This window comes from Mastigoproctus giganteus, chromosome 8 (assembly GCF_048544385.1).
Source record: "Mastigoproctus giganteus isolate SK-2022 chromosome 8, ASM4854438v1, whole genome shotgun sequence".
Lineage (NCBI taxonomy): Eukaryota > Metazoa > Arthropoda > Arachnida > Uropygi > Thelyphonidae > Mastigoproctus > Mastigoproctus giganteus.
Window position 1 is genome coordinate 202,661,306 of NC_143582.1, and position 18,017 is coordinate 202,679,322.

General features: G+C 33.7%; 1 protein-coding gene across 1 annotated transcript; it reads right to left on the minus strand.

Annotated features, from left to right (window-relative positions):
• Window positions 1-3,015: 3,015 nt before the first annotated feature.
• omd (integrator complex subunit 5 omd) lies at window positions 3,016-17,813 on the minus strand. The gene is made up of 4 exons (XM_090380448.1): window positions 16,856-17,813; window positions 10,510-10,697; window positions 6,281-7,429; window positions 3,016-3,549 (listed from the first exon to the last, which is right to left on the minus strand). Exons 1-4 carry the CDS (start codon window positions 17,811-17,813, stop codon window positions 3,016-3,018), a joined length of 2,829 nt encoding a protein of 942 aa, XP_090236574.1.
• Between the last annotated feature and the right edge of the window lie 204 nt (window positions 17,814-18,017).

The following is an 18,017-nucleotide window of genomic DNA, read 5'->3' on the forward strand; positions in this document are numbered from 1 at the left end:
ACATTATAACAAAAAAAATACCTTATCATGAAAATATTAAATAGTAATATGGCTCAGCTGTGAAATATTACTATAATGGATAAACCTATTTAATTTTCTATTATGCCTGAAGGCCAAGTGATTCAGGATATATAGATTGAGTTTGAGTCATGCAGTAATTTTTTATCTAAGTTTATGCAAGACCTTGTGATTCTGTTCATACTTTCAATAGCTGTTCCTACTTAGTTTTTCTAATAGAATTTCTGAATTAAAGTAGTTTTTAGAAAAATATTATGGAAATTGCATCTCTTTAGGAAAGAAAGTTAAATCCAACTTTTCTTTCAAACTTCAAAATTATTTCAGTGTGTGGGTGAAAGGATTTAGATGCAACTGATAAAATCTTTGAACATGGTGGGCATCACATATAAAATTACCCCTCCAATATAAAATAAATATTTTATTAATTACTTACTATAATTTCTAATGTGATGATCTAATCACCTGACCTGTCAATGAAACATTTCAACTCTGAGGGCAGATGTGTGGAAAATTTCTTCAGTCATGCAAAATTCTTTAAATTTCCTTAACAAAAAAATGCAGCTACTTTACTTATGAAATGCTAATGTTCATTTTTTTTCCCCCAGGGGTGATCAAAATAGTAAGGATTTAAAGCAGTAAGCCCCAAAAAAAAAGACATGAGATGTATTTTAATCTAGAATTTTGATTCATTTTGCATAGTATGCAATGCTACTCAACAATCTATTCAAAATCTCCCAAAATGTCTTTTGATGAGGAACTGTAAGTCTACTTCAAAGGAGAAAGTCTATTTTTGCTTCTTTACCTATCTGATTTACAAAATATAATTCTAACATCTCTTTCGACAGCCTACTTGCCATTTAAAAATATGGCATTCAGTTTGACTTGTTTACACATATTTTACATTTTGCAGTAATTTTTCTGAAGCCTATTTTTGAAGGTAGAATTCCTTTCTTTAAGAAAGGTATAATAAATTTTTCTCTGCAGTAATAAGAGGTAACTGCCATCCTTTTTTCGAAAATGTTATTATTCTCAAAATGAGTATAACTGGGCATGTCACAGGACAGAGAAAGTCATGTGGTTATCAGTAAAGAATAAAGTAGCAATAACTGGACTTTAGAAATGGATCATGGTTAACACTAACTACAGCAACACAGTCAGGTTTTTTGTTTACAGTTTAACATAGCTTGAGATCTGCCTGCTGGTTCGTGCTGTTTATACATTTCAGCTGTGATATAGCAGATGCTTCACATTGTCCATGTATGGACATTTCGAGTAAGTGCCCTGGGAAATCTGAATATGATTTTATCCTGTAGATAAACTGGCTGCTGTACTGAAAACTCCTTTTTGTTTCCTTCATTATATTTAGAATATCATTAGAGAAGACAGAATTATATGATAGTTTAAATGGAGTAATACAATTATAATTAAGCATAATATTCTGAAGTGACAATAAAAATGAACTAAGATGACAAAGAGAAATTTTTAAAATTAATATAATCTTTATATGCCCAACTAAATAGTCATACTATTGTTGTATTCATGTAAATTTTTGAAATAAAAGCCTTTAAACACTTGAAAACCATTCTTCCCATATTCCTGCTTTTTTGAGTTTGTTTGTCATAAAAGCTCAAACAGAACTTCACTTGCTGTTTTATTGGTTTATGCTCTGAGATCTGGTTACATCTCTCACTGACCGAACTGTATATGGACATTTTGTGTAGGTGGCTTGAGAAGATGAAGTATTATCTCACACTGCAGTTATGTTTTTCTTTATAAGTAAACAAAATTACTATTTTCATTACAACACGCTATTTTAACCCTTTACTGGGCCTGTGAAAAATATAACATTAGCAGGCACACGGTGGACTTTTTCCACCATTGCCATGCTTGAAATAGTTCAAAATTGTTCACTTTTATGACTGCATCATAATTTTCAATCTTTTATGAGCACACCTGTGAAAAACCCATTTTTTAATTTTAATTTTTGAAAATACTTTGTTTCTGATGTGTTTCATACAAGCACTTTTTCGTAATGTTTTTTAACTCCCGCATTCTGGCATTATCTTTACTGTCAGTGAGAAAAGGTTGAAAAAAAAATATATATCAAAAAAACCATGCTCTGTGTTGATTGACACTTTTGTAGACACAGACAGCCTCCAATGCTAGCAAGCATTTCTGTCTGTTTGCTTCAGACCAAAAGTTTTGATACTGCCTATCTTTTATTGGGCCTACAGACACTGATAATTTTAAATTCTTGCTTTGGAGAATTTGATAATTATATGCAAGAATTGGCTTCACAAAGCATAATAAAAATCTTTCCTTTTATTTTTTATGGCAAAACTTCTTATGATACACATTAAAAGTCAAACCAATAATGAATACTAAAATCCACAATGACATCACTTTAATATTTTTATTTTCAAATTTGTCATTTTGCTGGACATTTACCACCAATGCTCCTGGTAAAGAGTTACACTCATTATCAACAGGAGAAATTAGTGGCTTAAATATAAACAAGCGGTACATATTTCATAACCAGAAGTGGTAGACTTGTGCAGCAGGTCTCAAAAAAAGAAAAAAAATAAAAATTTGTTCAACTGCTAACTGCAGTGCTGTTTCTTGTATTCTATCTTATGAACTCCCCTGACCATGTAGTCGTCCCCAAGTATAAATGTAAAATTTATTTTATTTTTATTTTAAACACATAAGTTAGACACCATAATAGCAATAACTGCAAAAAAAAAAAAAAAATGGTGACACTGCACATATATTTTTTTATGTCTATAACACAGAGCCTTTTAATGTATACACAGCAAAAGAAAATGCCAGAGGTAGAAATAAAATTTTTGATTAAAACATTTAATGATGAAATGTGTGATTTTACAAATGACCTTCCATGTAGTACCTCAGATAGAAACATTCCACCGGAATTAAAAATTACTTTTGGAAGCTTCAACAAATGGAATGACTGTTCAACAACTTCAACAAATGGATTTTTCAGTGAATAGGAAAGAACTTCGCATACACCAGTCCAAATTTTTCAATATTAGATAATAAAATAAGATGCAGACGATTGATATATTTAGGGTCACAGATATTTTTGTTTTCTCCATTATTTGATTCAAAATTCCTCCATATTCTTCCATTATTTAAGTCTCTAAGTGTGAAAAGGGCTGGACTAGGAACATTGTCTTTCATGTACTGCCACATATCTAAAAGCAAGCAGAAAGCTTCAAATGGGGTGATGTGTGGCAATATTTCACCTATATATGAAAGTGGAGGTGGCAATATTTGACCTATGGCCATAATATCAATTAGAAGCTGAGTAACTTCTAGTTGTTTAGGAGAATTCCGTGTTGACTTTTCTTGGCAACTACTCCAGTGAGTTAAAAGTACTGCCATAATAGCCCGTAATAATACACTACAATAGCATAATGTAGGATGCACAGTGGCTACAAGTAATAAAGCATCCCACAAAAATGGATAATCCTCAAACATTCGTTTGATTCGAAGATCCCTTTCGACAGTAACCTACAAAAGAGCAAAAATAAAATTAGGCATATTTGATAAAAACTAAAAATTAGCATAATTCTGAAATTAACAATAAAGCTATAGTAATTAAACATAAACCACTTTAACTTCATTAGTTGTGATGGGCCACAACTAAAATAATGGTAGTTGAAATACTGCAAAACCTGGACATTAAAAAAACTCAATTTAAAAATTTCCAAACAATATGTACCAGCCTATTTCTCTGTAAAAGCTTCTATTTGGCATAAGGCATAATGTGCCAAATTTTGGAAGTACACGATGCAAGATACAGCAATATTCAGTCATGGTTCTTGATATTTAACATATTAAGAAGGCATCAAAACAAAAAAAAATTACAGCATAATCAAAGTTGTGAAACATGAACACAAAAATTGTCTTGGAAAAATATGGAAATGCATACAGCTGACCTGAGTTCATGAAAGTCAGAGTCACACACAATACCTATTTAAAAAGAATACAATGATATAAACCCGTAAAACGTATTTAATAGATAACACAATAAAATACAATAGAAGCTTTCAAGGCAGTTGCATCTCTTTATCAACTAATTTGACTAAATTTTGAATACAACGGATATAGCCATGCATGCAGTGAGGTGCGTTATTCATTCAAGCTGGTTTCTTATTGTTGTTACATGGACATGCGCTGTTCTACTCCACCGCTTGTCAAGTTGTAAAATGGTTGTCTCTAGTATGGGGTGCAATCTCATGCCTTTGCAGTGGTTTATGGCCTTCGGATTGTTCAATATGGCAAGTGACTCTAGCCACAGGCGGTGGCGAAAGTGTCATGAGTGGTCTACTATTTCACAGTCACGTTTGGGATTGAGATCGTGGTGGGTGGCCCAAAAATGCTCCGTGACTGTGGACTGGTCCGTCTCAGCAAGGCGGATTGCTCTCTCATGCTCTGTAAGACGATTTTGAAGATGTCTTGATGTCTCACCGATGTAGCAGCTGTCACAGTCTCTGCAGGTGATGCGGTATATTACATTGCTGCGTAAGAGAGGTGTGACAGGGGTCTTCACACTGGAGATAAGAGAACGTAGGTTTCTGCAGGGTAACTGTACGCATTTGATTATATCATTGTATTCTTTTTAACCATGGACCCCAGTACACCAGGCCCATATATCACAATACTACTGTTTTGAATAACATCATAAGCAAGTACTTCGTGACATGAGATACTCTTTGAATATACAATGACATCATATTTAAACTGTGACAAGGCAGCATGAGAATGTTAGTTTTCCCATTGTTGTAAACAGTTATCGCTGTACCATTGTGATATACAAAAATATTTTGAACTTTGATGGTAATAATAAACAAGGATGTAGAAAATGCAAAATATCAATCCTAGAAAGACAGGTACAGCAGAATCTCTCACTGAATTTTTAAAACTAATACTGCACAGAACTGTTGGTAGAAAAGTGAACAGTTCATCAAATATTGCAGAAAGATTAAATGGTGTTCTAATAGTGTGGCATATTCATTACAATTATTGAGAATTTGTTATCTGGGGAAAGTTTTTCTAGCTTCATAATCTATGCATTAAATAAATAATAATATAAAAAAAGGTATAATGACATTTGCAAATTAAATATAATCACAGGAACCTTTGCGGTAACTTCCTAAACCAATCCATTTCTCAATGTTAAAAATATAGAAAAATTACAAATTGCCTAGCTTGCAATTCATCAATTTGTGCATAATGAAGTTCAGAAAGTGATTTCAAGCATGTCTATACTTTAAGTACCATCACAAAACATGATATATCTTTCTAAGGCAGCAAGTAAGTTTGCCAATGTCATTAAAACTCATGCTAGAACATGATTGTATGGGTCCTCTGACATTCAAATTTCATGATGCATGTCTCTCATTAGTTGTTCCTAACGAAAGCTAATAGCCTACCATCATTCAAACTCTCCATCACAAGAACTTTAAAAGAAACCAGTTTTTTTTTTATTTTTGTTTTTTTGCTGGTAATCATTTCAGCAACTTTGTTGTGCTTGTTTACTTGTCAGTTGCAAACTTTTCATTTCCAAAATTTCATCTATGAACCTACATGCCACTACTACTACTATGTATAACCAGGGGCTCACATCTGGTGAGTATGGGCTTGGCAAACCCAGGATCCTGAGCTGGATATCATCATTCTTCTCTTCTTGCTTTCTTGGTGATTCCCTTCTACTTCTGACACACTCTCTCTTTTTCTTTTTCTCTCTCTCTCTCTCTCTGGCATAAGCATAAGCCTCAGGCTTCCTTGCACCATATGGCTAATAATAATAAGAGCTAACTGCATAAAGAAATTTAAAGCCTTCAATTTTCGTTCTGTTGTGCCTGAATTTCTCAACTGTGAGCTTCTCATGTCTCATTTATATGACACAGTCTGAATAGTAGCAGTCAGTGTTCATTAAGAGCAATCAATGAAAGACACAGCATGGAGTGATTATTAACAAAGCATCCAGTTGTATCACACTGAGTTTGATATTAAGAAATGTATTGCTTCAGGAAGCAACAGCCAAGTTGCTTCCTGATGCAGTTTTTCCATGGTCATATATAATTTACAATGACCAACACAAAAACAATCAATAGAGGTATGAGCCTGTGGAGTAAAATCTTCAAAGTGCCAGACTTCTAATGCTGAATTTATGAAATTTTGATGCATGAAATTTAACTATTACAATTGAACAGATGCAAAAAAAAGATACCTGTACCTTTAGAAATTCTTCTTCTGGCCAAGGTAATCCATTAAACATCACATCTGGCGATATTAGTTCTACAAGAAGAAGTGCAACGATTTTCATTCCTGTAATCAAAGTTGGTGGTCCTACAGTTGCTAATTTATCCATTGGAAATCTCCATGAAGGAAGACAGCAAACTTGAATGGTATCTAAAAGCATTTGTTTATTAAAAGAGATATCTTCCTTTAGTATTAAAGGAAGCTTTTGTGGTATTCTTAGTCCTGCTCCGATTACTCCTGCATGAAATACAGATGAATGGCTTTGTGGAAGAGTGATTGAAGACGAATATTTCTTATTTTTTTGTACTAAGAGAGAATTATATTTGCTTGAGGTTGTAAAGGATATTATTTTCGACTCAAATAATTTAGAAATTCTGTGATCTAGCACTCCCTCAAGTAGCATACGAAGAACCAAGTGCTGTGCAGAGGACTGTTGACACAAATTACCTAGAAGAGTTTGGATAATTATAAGCATTCTTACTTTGGATTCAGAATTTAAATGAGTACTACTTAATAAATCAAAATAATAACATACTGCAGAAGAACACACTTGAAAAATGGCAGACATTGTCATTTTTTCTGGAAATGCTGAGAGAGAAAGCAGTTCCACTAGCGCATTTGAATATTCTAAGTCTTTGTTTGTAATTTGTTCAGCAACTACTTCAAGATGGAATTCAAGTGCTTCACAAGTTTGTTTACAATAATTTTCTGACTGCAGAAGATTGATTAGATTTTTAATTAGTCTTACTGGATTTTGAATTCTTGAAGATTTAAGGTCTGCTAACTGTTGGTCTACAGCATGCAAAATAATTTCCTTCTGGGAATATTCAATATGTTCAATCATATGCTTAATAAGAAGCGCAACTTCTTTACCATCCATGTTACATAAAAGATGACCAATGATGCTAATACTAGTTTTTTCTCCTCCGTAAAAACATACTAATTTCAAGAGTTTAAGAACCCAACTACGTCTACTCCAATTTGTTTCTTTTAAGTACACACTTAATTCTGAGATATGAAGTTTAAGAAAACAAAGAAGTGGAATTTCAGTAACTCCTCCATGTACTCGACGTTGGAGTTCCAAAAGAACACTGTCTAGAACCAAGCCAGCAGCATCATATATCTGTAACAAAAATGTTTTAAAAATAATAAGTATACAATAATACAAGAAACTAACAATACTAGTTTTTAGAGTAATTAAAAATAAATGAATCTGTATAATATTTGAATAAAAGAAATTTTCAGAAATAGGCATATGCATGCACACACACACACGATCCTCCAACATGTATTAAAATACTAAACTGAAAAACATCTTGCTATAAAAAATTAGGATATTAAATGGAAAAACACCTCACTATAAAAAATATAATAATAGTATGCATCTCTACATTCTATTTTCTGTCTTGGGATCAGTCTGTCACATAGTGAAAGCCACAAGCTAAGAGTTTACACCTATTTTATAAATGACGCTGTTATCCACAACCTAATGCGGTGTTAAATTTAACATCACCAAAAATGGTAAATCTGCTGTTCATTTAAAACCAAAGGTACCACCTTGACAGCTGTTTAAAGACTTACTGGTCTCTTATCACACAGTGAGTTGCTTCTGTTATGAAACTTATACTGAATAGTATTAAGAATTTATCAAGTCAAAATGAGCAGCTAAGTGGTACATGGAAGAAAAACATAATTCAACATGCAGTTATGGGTATATTTAATTCCCAATGCAGGGCTGCATTATTAAAGCAGCAGAGTAGTAAAGGTTGTGGGGTTATATTTCAACACCGGTATTGAAATAATACAATAACAGTAGGCATCTCTGTATTAACATTTCCATTTTGGGTTTTAGATGAATTGCAGATTCACCTCTTTTGGTGTTGCTAATGAAATTAGAACAATATCAGTGATTTAGAATGACTCACAGATAATAACGCTGTGTTTCTAAAGAAAGTGCAAGTCCAAGCATTGTGGCTGCCACTGAGGGACAAGTGTCCTAACGATTGAAAATGGAAAACTAACTAAATTATTATAATTATTAATAACCAAATTATTATATTATATCAATCCCTACATTGAAATACAGCCCAACATCCACAAACCTTAGTGACATCAATAACTCTCTGTCAACTTCACTATGTTAACCCTCTGATTTGTCAACTGTGATTCAAGTCAGCTTGTTCATTAAGAGTGCCTTTTCAATTTCTCCTGACTTTCTTTTTGAAGTGTTGATATTCTCTGGAGGCTATTGCAGGTAGGCTAGCCAAACTGGAATGAATTGTCATGTTACATACTGTTTTCCATTGGCATGTGACAACATTATCAGCTAGAGACACTTTCTATAGACTGGATCATTCCATCAGTAAAGGTGTAGCTGGTCCTATGCTTGAACTAGTATGTCAACTGGATTTAGATTTAGGCTTTTAGCTGGAAATGGCAGTTTAATCACATTATTCTTCACAAATTCTTTAGCTAAGAATGATGGAAATATGTAACCTTGCCAATAAATCTGAGTGGTATAAAAGATGATCATGAGAAAAGCAGAATCTTTTTTGTGAGCAATAAGATGAGACTGAATTTTAGATGGATTGAAGTTTTCTTTACCCTGATGGAGAATTTTGTGGAAATTAGCATTTAGGGAATTAGTGGGGAATTTCATAGCTGCACAAACAGCTATGAAAAATCATAGATGTTTGTGCAGAGCAGGGTTTCTCAAACTGGAAGGCGAAATGTGGTGTGCTATCGTCAGCAAAACTATGGATTACATTTCTATTAAGTATAAATATGTCATTAATATGCAGTAGGAAAAGGAACAGAATCTTGGTAAATTCCAGCAGAAATTATTACAAGAAACAGTTATCTACCAACACTGTTAATGAGTGGTATAAGTGAAAACTGACTACCCAATTGCAAAAGAATATGAAACAAACTACATGATGGAAGCTTGCTTAAAAGACCTTATTTCAAACATAATCAAAAGCCTTAGAAATGTGAGAACAACTGCTTGAGTTCCCCCTTTTTGAATTTCAACTTTTCCACTGAATTAGTCCAACAATAACTGACACAAGCCAAGATATCACAAGTGGTTTGAGACTGATGGAATCAATACTGGCAAGCATTAATCACATTTAATAATTATCAAGATAGTGTAAAAGTTGAAGGATGATAGATTTTCTCATTACTTTAGAAATAGGTGAGGTAAATGCAATGGTATGAAGGGAACAATTTGTTGCCATTTTTAGGTATTGGCTAAATAGCAACTTTCCACAGTCAGAAAAACAGTGTAATAATAGCGTAAAAAAGCATCACAAAACAGGAGTAAGCTCTGAAGGTCAGGTTTTAAGAACAAGTGGAGAAATGCCATCAGAATCAAGAAATTTTTTGGCATTGAGAGTGCCAAGAATCCTAAACACTCTCAAGTAACATTGAGTGTTTAGGATTTTTCTAACATTTATCTATCAAAAGACCAAGGCAACCATCGAATGGATTGTTTCACATGGTACAAGGTGATTTTAGCAAGATCATCGATGAAAGAGTTAGAGCAAAATAAGATGCTAATAAGCCAGCTTTATCATTAGATAAGGATGCAATACATCCATCAAGATGTAACAGAGATGGAAGTATGGGCAAACTGAAGTTGTAGTCAGCAGCTTTGGCTAGATACCAGAGGGTTCAACTAACACTTGGACAAAAAAAGTTTCCTAATCAAAAAGGAAGAATGTTAAAAAAAAAAATTAAGTTTGGATTGATATATGTATATATATCTCTCTCTCCCTTTCTTTTTTTGCAAGTTTGCAGCCAAATGTCATATACTTTGTTTGTAAACATATAAAAGACAATTAGTATTCCACACACACACGCACGCACGCATGCATGCAGTAGCGCCACGTTCCTATGTGCCGCCAGTAGGCAAAATAAAATTTGCCACCCTAAACGTTGAGTACTGATAAGCATTAACCAATCAGAAAACAATATCAAAAAAAATTTCGGCACCCTCTTGAACTGCCACCCGTAAGCGACACTTACCTCGCCTACCCACTTGTGGCCCTGCACACACACCTTACATTATTTATATACTTTTACAAATGCCTTTCTCTATACACTCATTTCCCATTTTACACTGTTTTCAGTGTATAACTGTGTAGTGAAATGCATTTATAAAGGTATATAAATAAACAAAAGCAAATTGTTTTCTCCCCTTACCATTGGATTGAGTTTTGTAGAAGACCCAGGTACAGCCACTTCTAATAAACATCTTATCACTTGACTTCCTCCATCACTTCTTAGGAGAAGATGAACAACTAAATGAATTAAACCTTCAGTACCAGGTATTTTTGCAGCTTTCCATCGTGACATTTGGGAGGACATCTTGTTTAAAACATCAGGTGTCACTGAAAATTAATAAAGTAATATAATACACTTTAAATAAGCACTGAAAATAATCCAACAAAAGAAGTGCAGGGAAGAAAAAGGTAAGAAAATTTGGTGCCATTAAATTTGGAGATCATATCAACCAGTTTGTCTCCATTACATGAAATTTATTACATAATTAACATAATGCATTACATAATTAACTATAGAAAATTAATCTACAGCAACTCGGGTAAGTTAATTTCTTTTAACTGTTGTACAAAAAAATTTTGTATTATGTACTATGATCTTTCACAATTCACTGTTGCTATTTTGCCATGATCGTTCTCAAATAAGTATGGTCAATCCCATTGCTTGTTATAAACTCCAAAACTGACTGGTGTTACAAGCACCAAACAGTAACATATGAGCACAGCCTTCTGTGGCCTAAAACTTCCATATTGTTTTATTTATTCATGAAACCACTGAAATTATTGCTGTCCACTACTCCATTATGAAATTTATAGATCAGCTTTTATTCTAGAAAAAATAAAAATAATAAAAAGAGACATTTTTCATAATTAATGGTATAATGATTTAAGATTTCAATATAAGTTTTTATAACAAGACTTTTTTTATATTAAAATTTTATAAAATGTAGCAAAATAAAATCCCTACACTTCCTTTGCCAGATATACAGTACATAACATACACTGCAATTCATTGGGATAATGCAATTATAAGAAATGGAATTAAAATTATAGACATGTGACTGACAGAATTATAATGCTGACAGAACTCAGCACTATTATAAATACTGCATATTTCATTAGAGAAACAGTAATATTCAATGTTACTGCTGTCTAGGATGTCATTGTGAGCATCAAACTGACATCCCGACATGGTCTTTGCACACGGAAATTCAATGGCACATCCTGAGGGATAGTTTTCACAACAGTGCTGGTATTACAAGCATAAATACATTAACATTGTGTGTGTGTGGGGGGGGGGGGGAAATAAAGTACACTTATAAAATTCATTTATTACAAAAATATGCAGATATTCGTGGACATGGAAAAATAGGCAAACCCATTATATAGGCAAGCCAGTCCCTCAAACATGATACCATGTTTGAGGGATTGGCTTGTTCTAGCTACAGAACAAACTAGTCCTTCAAAATGGCCAAATAGGAGTCTGATTTACTGGCCTATTAAAAAAAAAGGGCCATAAAGATGATTACAAGACTTTATTACTCACATAAATAAACATGACTGATTACATTCTAATGCTTCATAATAGTGAGGACTTTGTGAAAAATATAACAACTTCTGCTGTGTGCATTCCAATTATTTATTGGAATGCAACTATATAAGATAATATCAATTTTAATGCTCATCCAGGTTCTGGTCTTCCAAAATATTGAATGTGTCCTCATTTTGGGAGAAAATGGCATGTAGTCTCATTGTAATACTTTTCAAATGTGGTAGTGTTTTGTCAAATCTCTTGCAGAAACATTTGCACATTTTTCATTGTTGTATAATAATTTCTATGGGTCAAGGTTCTCGACTACTATCCATTCTTTACAACTATATTTTCTCTTCCAAATTTTTGAAGTGTTCAACCACGAAAATGCTCTATAAATCTCACAAATGTAAGAGATACAAAAAAAAAAAAAATCTATGGGATAACAAGACATTATGTGAACCTTGCAATTAGGCAGTAATAAATTTACTCCATAGCAGCTTTCCAGTCGAAATACAATAATATTGTTCATGACACACCTAATATAATACAGAAAATAATTACTTTACAGAGAATACATTAATAGTCTAATTCCTAAGGCCCAGATGTTCAGGCAAAATGCCATAAACCTATTTCCATATTTTTAGGGAAAAGTATGCCCTTCTTGCCTTAGCGTTATTTCCTGTCTTATTTTGCCTCTCGTATGGATTATACAGGAATACTTCAAAGCAGCAATAGAAATAGGAAATTCATATGTACAATGAAAAAAATATTACCATAAATATACAAATCATTGTTTTTTAATTAAATCAATACATTTGTTAAGATTTTATGTACTTTAATATGATAATATATTATACATTGCATTTATCTTCTTTTTTTTATCCTTCTGTCTGGGGATACTTTATTCCCACTGCTGACAGTGACAACACTTGGGCTTATTCTCATTTTAAAAACAACTTTGTTATCAAGTCAACTTAAAATTATTAATTTCATTTTTAATTTGAATAGCAATGCCAAAAGAAGCAAAGAACCCTTATTCAATTAAAAATTAAGCCACTGCCATTACACTTTGTTTCAGGACTTTACTGGTTTCTCATCACATGTCCTCAATTAGCAACATTGTGCTGAATGATGAAATGAATATCAGGTTAAAGGGAGCTGTTGTTGTTGTTGTTATTGTTGTTATTTGGTTTTTAGGAGCATTAGCAACTAAGGCCATATTGCTCCGGGATATGCGGTGGTCATTCCCTGACCTTTCCGCATCCTCCATATTTGGTGGTGACGGGCTCGAACCCCGGTCTAATCAAGAAGCCTGTGCTAACGCACCGCTGCTCCTTCCCACCTGGCTACGGAGGCGCCTTTAAAGGGAGCAGTAAGTGGTGCACAGAAGAAAAATTTCAGACAAAATATATAACAAAAGTTATGTTTGTATTTTACCCTAGTACTGGGTTGCACATTGAAATAATATTTCAAAGCCTGCATTGCAATAAAACCATGCATTTATACAAATTTTACATGTTTTGCTCAATAGCTAAATTGGTAAAAAATATTTCTCAGTTCCTTTTTCAAGTTTTTGCAAAGCAGAGTTTTTTTTTATTATTGTAAATAACAAAACATGGAAAACAGAAAAGGTGTTACTACTATTGAAAAGCATGGGAAATACCAGATAAACTTTGCATTTTCCATAATTTTTGTTCTTACACACAGTGTCCAAAAGGTCCTTGTGCACTTTAAAACTAAGTAAGGTTCTATATAAGATAATATCAATCAATAAAATGCAATTCATTTTACTGGAACGGTAATTTATTCATTTTTAGGGTATGTAATCATAAGATTGTTAAGATTCAACACAACCTCCATCATTACTGATACAGAGTGTAATACAAATTTGAAGGCCCATAAACACATTCTCCAGTTGCATTTCAGTTACATCATTTGTGACAATGAGACAAAGATCATTTAAAGAGTCAAGTTTTGAGGAGTGAACCATGCTTTTAATGTCTCCATAAAAAAAAAAGAGTCCAAAGGAGACAAATTGGCAGAGTGAGCTGGCCAAGCAATCAATCCACCTGTGCTGAACTATCTGTTTGAGTGGATTTCAATTAAAAATTGTTGAACGCTCTGAGCAAAGTGGCAACATGCTCCATCTTACTGAGAAACCGTATCAGCACTTCAATTCTTAATTGTCTTAGTTCAAAAATCCTGTAGCACTGCAAGATAATTATCAAAATTAATTATTGTTTTTTCACAAAAAAAAAAAAAAAAAAAAACAATTATGCGTTTTTTCCCAAGGGCATACCATATATTAGAGGACTCCAGACCCACACTTTAGAGGAATCCCTTTCACATTCCCTGACTTCTTGTGGTTTCTCTGTAACCAAAATGTGGCAATTATGGTGATTAACCCTGCTACTGATGTGAAATGTTGCTTCATCACTAAACATTAGATTGTCAAGAGACAGCATGCCATTTAATGTTTTCATTAAACTCCTGACACAAAGCTAATCTCCCATTGCAGTCCTCTTCCTGCAACATTTGATGCACTTAATTCTTGTAAGATTGCTTGTGCAATTTCATTAAAAAGATTTGTGCAGTGTTGCTTAGGAACATCGAGTTCCAGAGATATTCGCCTTAGTGATTTTTGTGGGCTTTGCTGCCAGATGCCGTAGTCATTAAAAATAATAATTCAGGATTTCCAGTTCGCAGCATATCACTAATGGAAATAGACTCTTTAAACTACTTTCATCCAGTTTGAATTTCTGCAGTGCTTCTTTTGTGTACTGTGTCAAATTTTCTTCTAATTTCTGATATGAACTTAAGGTCTGCTAGCCAAAGGACACAGTTCACTTTCTCTTCTGTTGAAACCATCTCTTGTAGGGTAGATTATCTGAAAAAATTAAAAAAAACAAAATTAGAGTAAATTAAATAATTTTGTGCATAAAAACTAGAATAAATTATCTTTCCAATGCATTTTACAGATTGTGTTTATCTATTATAAAACCTAAGTTATTGCGGTTTTAGTGCACAAGGACTTCATGGACACCCTGTATAATGTAAGTTAAATTAAATTACAAAAATTAAAATATTTTATACATAAAATCTCACTTTACTAACACAATAAAGAATACAGTCAAACTGGCTACCTCAGTACAAATTAAAAATGGAGTTTACAGGCACAAAAAAAAGAAAATAATAATACTGGTATTTCATACTGCAAAAGTGATGCACATGGGCAATATCAAGCTGACTTGGCTGTTTACTGCTTAGTCCAGCACCTGTTACATCAACAGTCAATTCATTTTCTGTTTCCATGGGACAAAGTCAAAAGCAAGTATTTCTTTAAACCTGAGCCTAAATAATTTAGTTAAACACTTGAGTAGTGATGCTCAATTTACTGACAGTAGAGTGCTGTGACGTTTTAAGTGTTTGAAAAGCAATGAATTCTAGTATTATTTTGTGTTTTGCAAGTTACAAACTTCTATATGCAAAGCCACTGCAACTCTGAAGACCAGCGACAAGGCATGCTTTACCTGCTATGAATTTTGCAGCTTCCAGTAGAAATCTGGTTTTTTTTTATTGATTTATTAAGCTTCTGGCATAAATAAATCAAAACAGCTCGTGCCACTCACTCTTTACACAGAATCCCTTTTGAACAGTTGACTAAGCTTTCATCATCAAGGACAAAGTCTTGTTTCTGGTGCTCTTTAAGAGGCAGCTGACTGCCTTTTGCTGTCACTATTCTTGTGTTAGTTTTGAGGCATATGTGGTGTCATTCAGGCACAGTTCACACCACATTATATTAGTATTATTGTTTGTTGTTTAGTTTTTAGGAGCATTAGCAACTAAGGCCATATTGCTCCGGGAATATGCAGTGTTCATTCCCTGACCTTTCCGCATCCTCCGTATTTGGTGGTGATGGGCTCGAACCCTGGTCTAATCAAGAAGCGTTTATATTAGTATTAATAGTGGCAAATGATGCAAGACAGCAAGCTTATACAGCATAGGCAAAAAAAAAAAAACAATCCCATTTCACTTGTCCATCCCTCCTATAGCTTGTCTAGTTCTTCCTTGAATTTATTCAAATTACCCACTTTCGCAACAATGAATGGAAGCTTGTTCCAGCAAAATTCTCAGGTGCCTGGTCTCTAGATGCTGCAATTTGTAGCATCTGGAGAATAATGCAATGAACTACAGAAATGAAAAAATTATTTTAGTGTACAAATGATATCAACTTGCAATTGTAAGAAGTGAAGAGAGTAATAAGTATAAAATATATTAATGTAACAATTCATAATGCCTTTTTGTAACTGCAACTAGAACAATTACACTTTTATCTTATATTTATTTCATAATACTAATTACAGGTTGAGAAATGTATAATTACTAGTTTGATTTAACTCTCTAATAACAGGTTTGGCATGACATCCCTAGGGATAATTTTTTAAAAATTTGCTGTTGTATTTACTTGACACTGTGCAATAATGTCGTAAGATTTATGGATGTTATGCGCAGTTTAGCAATCAACTGCTACTGTTTGAATGTTAAACTGGGCTGAAATTAATTCAAATTAGTGATCAGAGTTACAGAAAAAACAGAACATCAATGCTGATAAAAAAAAAAAGAGAAGATATATAATGTTCTCACTGAAGAGGCAGTAGCTTTGACAAATACCTACTTAGTCATGTCATGTTGATAGTCTATGTTTTGACGTGTGATTTCTGAAAGGTTATTGTTTAGTAAATGAGAGTGTGGCAGGGCATATATTGTTTTGATGAAATTTTAAAGCTGGGTTAATCAATCAATACCCCAGTGGCAATTTTATGTTGCAGGACATGGCACAGCAAGCTGTGCAGTTAACAATAAGCACTACTATTTCCTTTTCAGTATTACATTATTATTATTTAAAGGATCTAGATGTGAGGCTCTTACTTTCTAAAATGAACTGCCCACTTACCTATTCTGACAAATTCTGATGATATAACATGTGAAAGCATATCTGACATGGCAGCTAAATGCAACAGAAATGGCACTGTTGCCAGCTGTTCTCTAGTTGGATTTTCACTAAAACTCTCCTGAAAAAGTGCAAGGACAGCTTTACGGATATCATCATCATGATGTGCTGCAAGATGTCCCAATATCCCAACAACGGATGCCATCTTTGGTACTTTCTTACTTGTTCCTAAAATTGCTTCATCGGGCATGTCCTGATGCATACAGTAGTCTTTTAAACCGCATGCTAAAACTCTAGTAATAACAGTTGTAGGAAAGCATGATCCAATATGTGCAACAACCCAATCAAAATGAGGTGAACGCTGAACAGAAGTTTCAAGGAGTGCTCCGATGCATGTATCAGGATTGCTACTAATCAAATTTGCCAGACACTGCGTCGTCAAATCAATCAGTGTTTGCATCGGACGACAATCCATCCACAACTGCAAAACTTCTGGAAGACTTGAAGAATGTGGAACAACACGTCGATCTGCATATTTACTACTCAGATAGCCTAGCAGGTCCAAAGACCAGGTGGATATAATTGGAGCCCATACTTCCGGATTAGTTTTCACAAAATTTGATAATACCTGATGCACTTCTTTGATGATCATTTCATCTGCTGCAACGTTACATGCCACTGTAGAGTTGTCATCGAGCTCTAATTTCAAAACATAATTATTAACTGCTTCATCAAAAAGATTGTACATATGTTCCAAAACTGCATCGCGAGCTGCGGGTAGTGTTTTTAATAGAAATACTGCTGCACGCGCAACCTCCGCATTACGAACTCTTGCCATTCGAGTTGCTCCATTTAAAAAAGTGTGGAGTTCACGTAAAATTATGGCACTCTGAGAAGTATAGCTCTCCCCAGCATCCGAAATTTCGGGAGAGAGACTGGTCGATCCAAACGCTAATGCCATTTTTTTTTTTTTTTTCTTTCTTATAACGCTGCACAACTTCAGTATAACAAAGCCTCACATAAATAATATTCCAATTTATTTCGCTTTCAACAAAAATAAAGATGATGGTAACATTACGCAGAAAGCTAAAAGGGCTTGGAGAAACGTCTCAGAACCCATCCTTATAGTCACATTGTGCAGTTCACATAGATCTTACCATTCTGT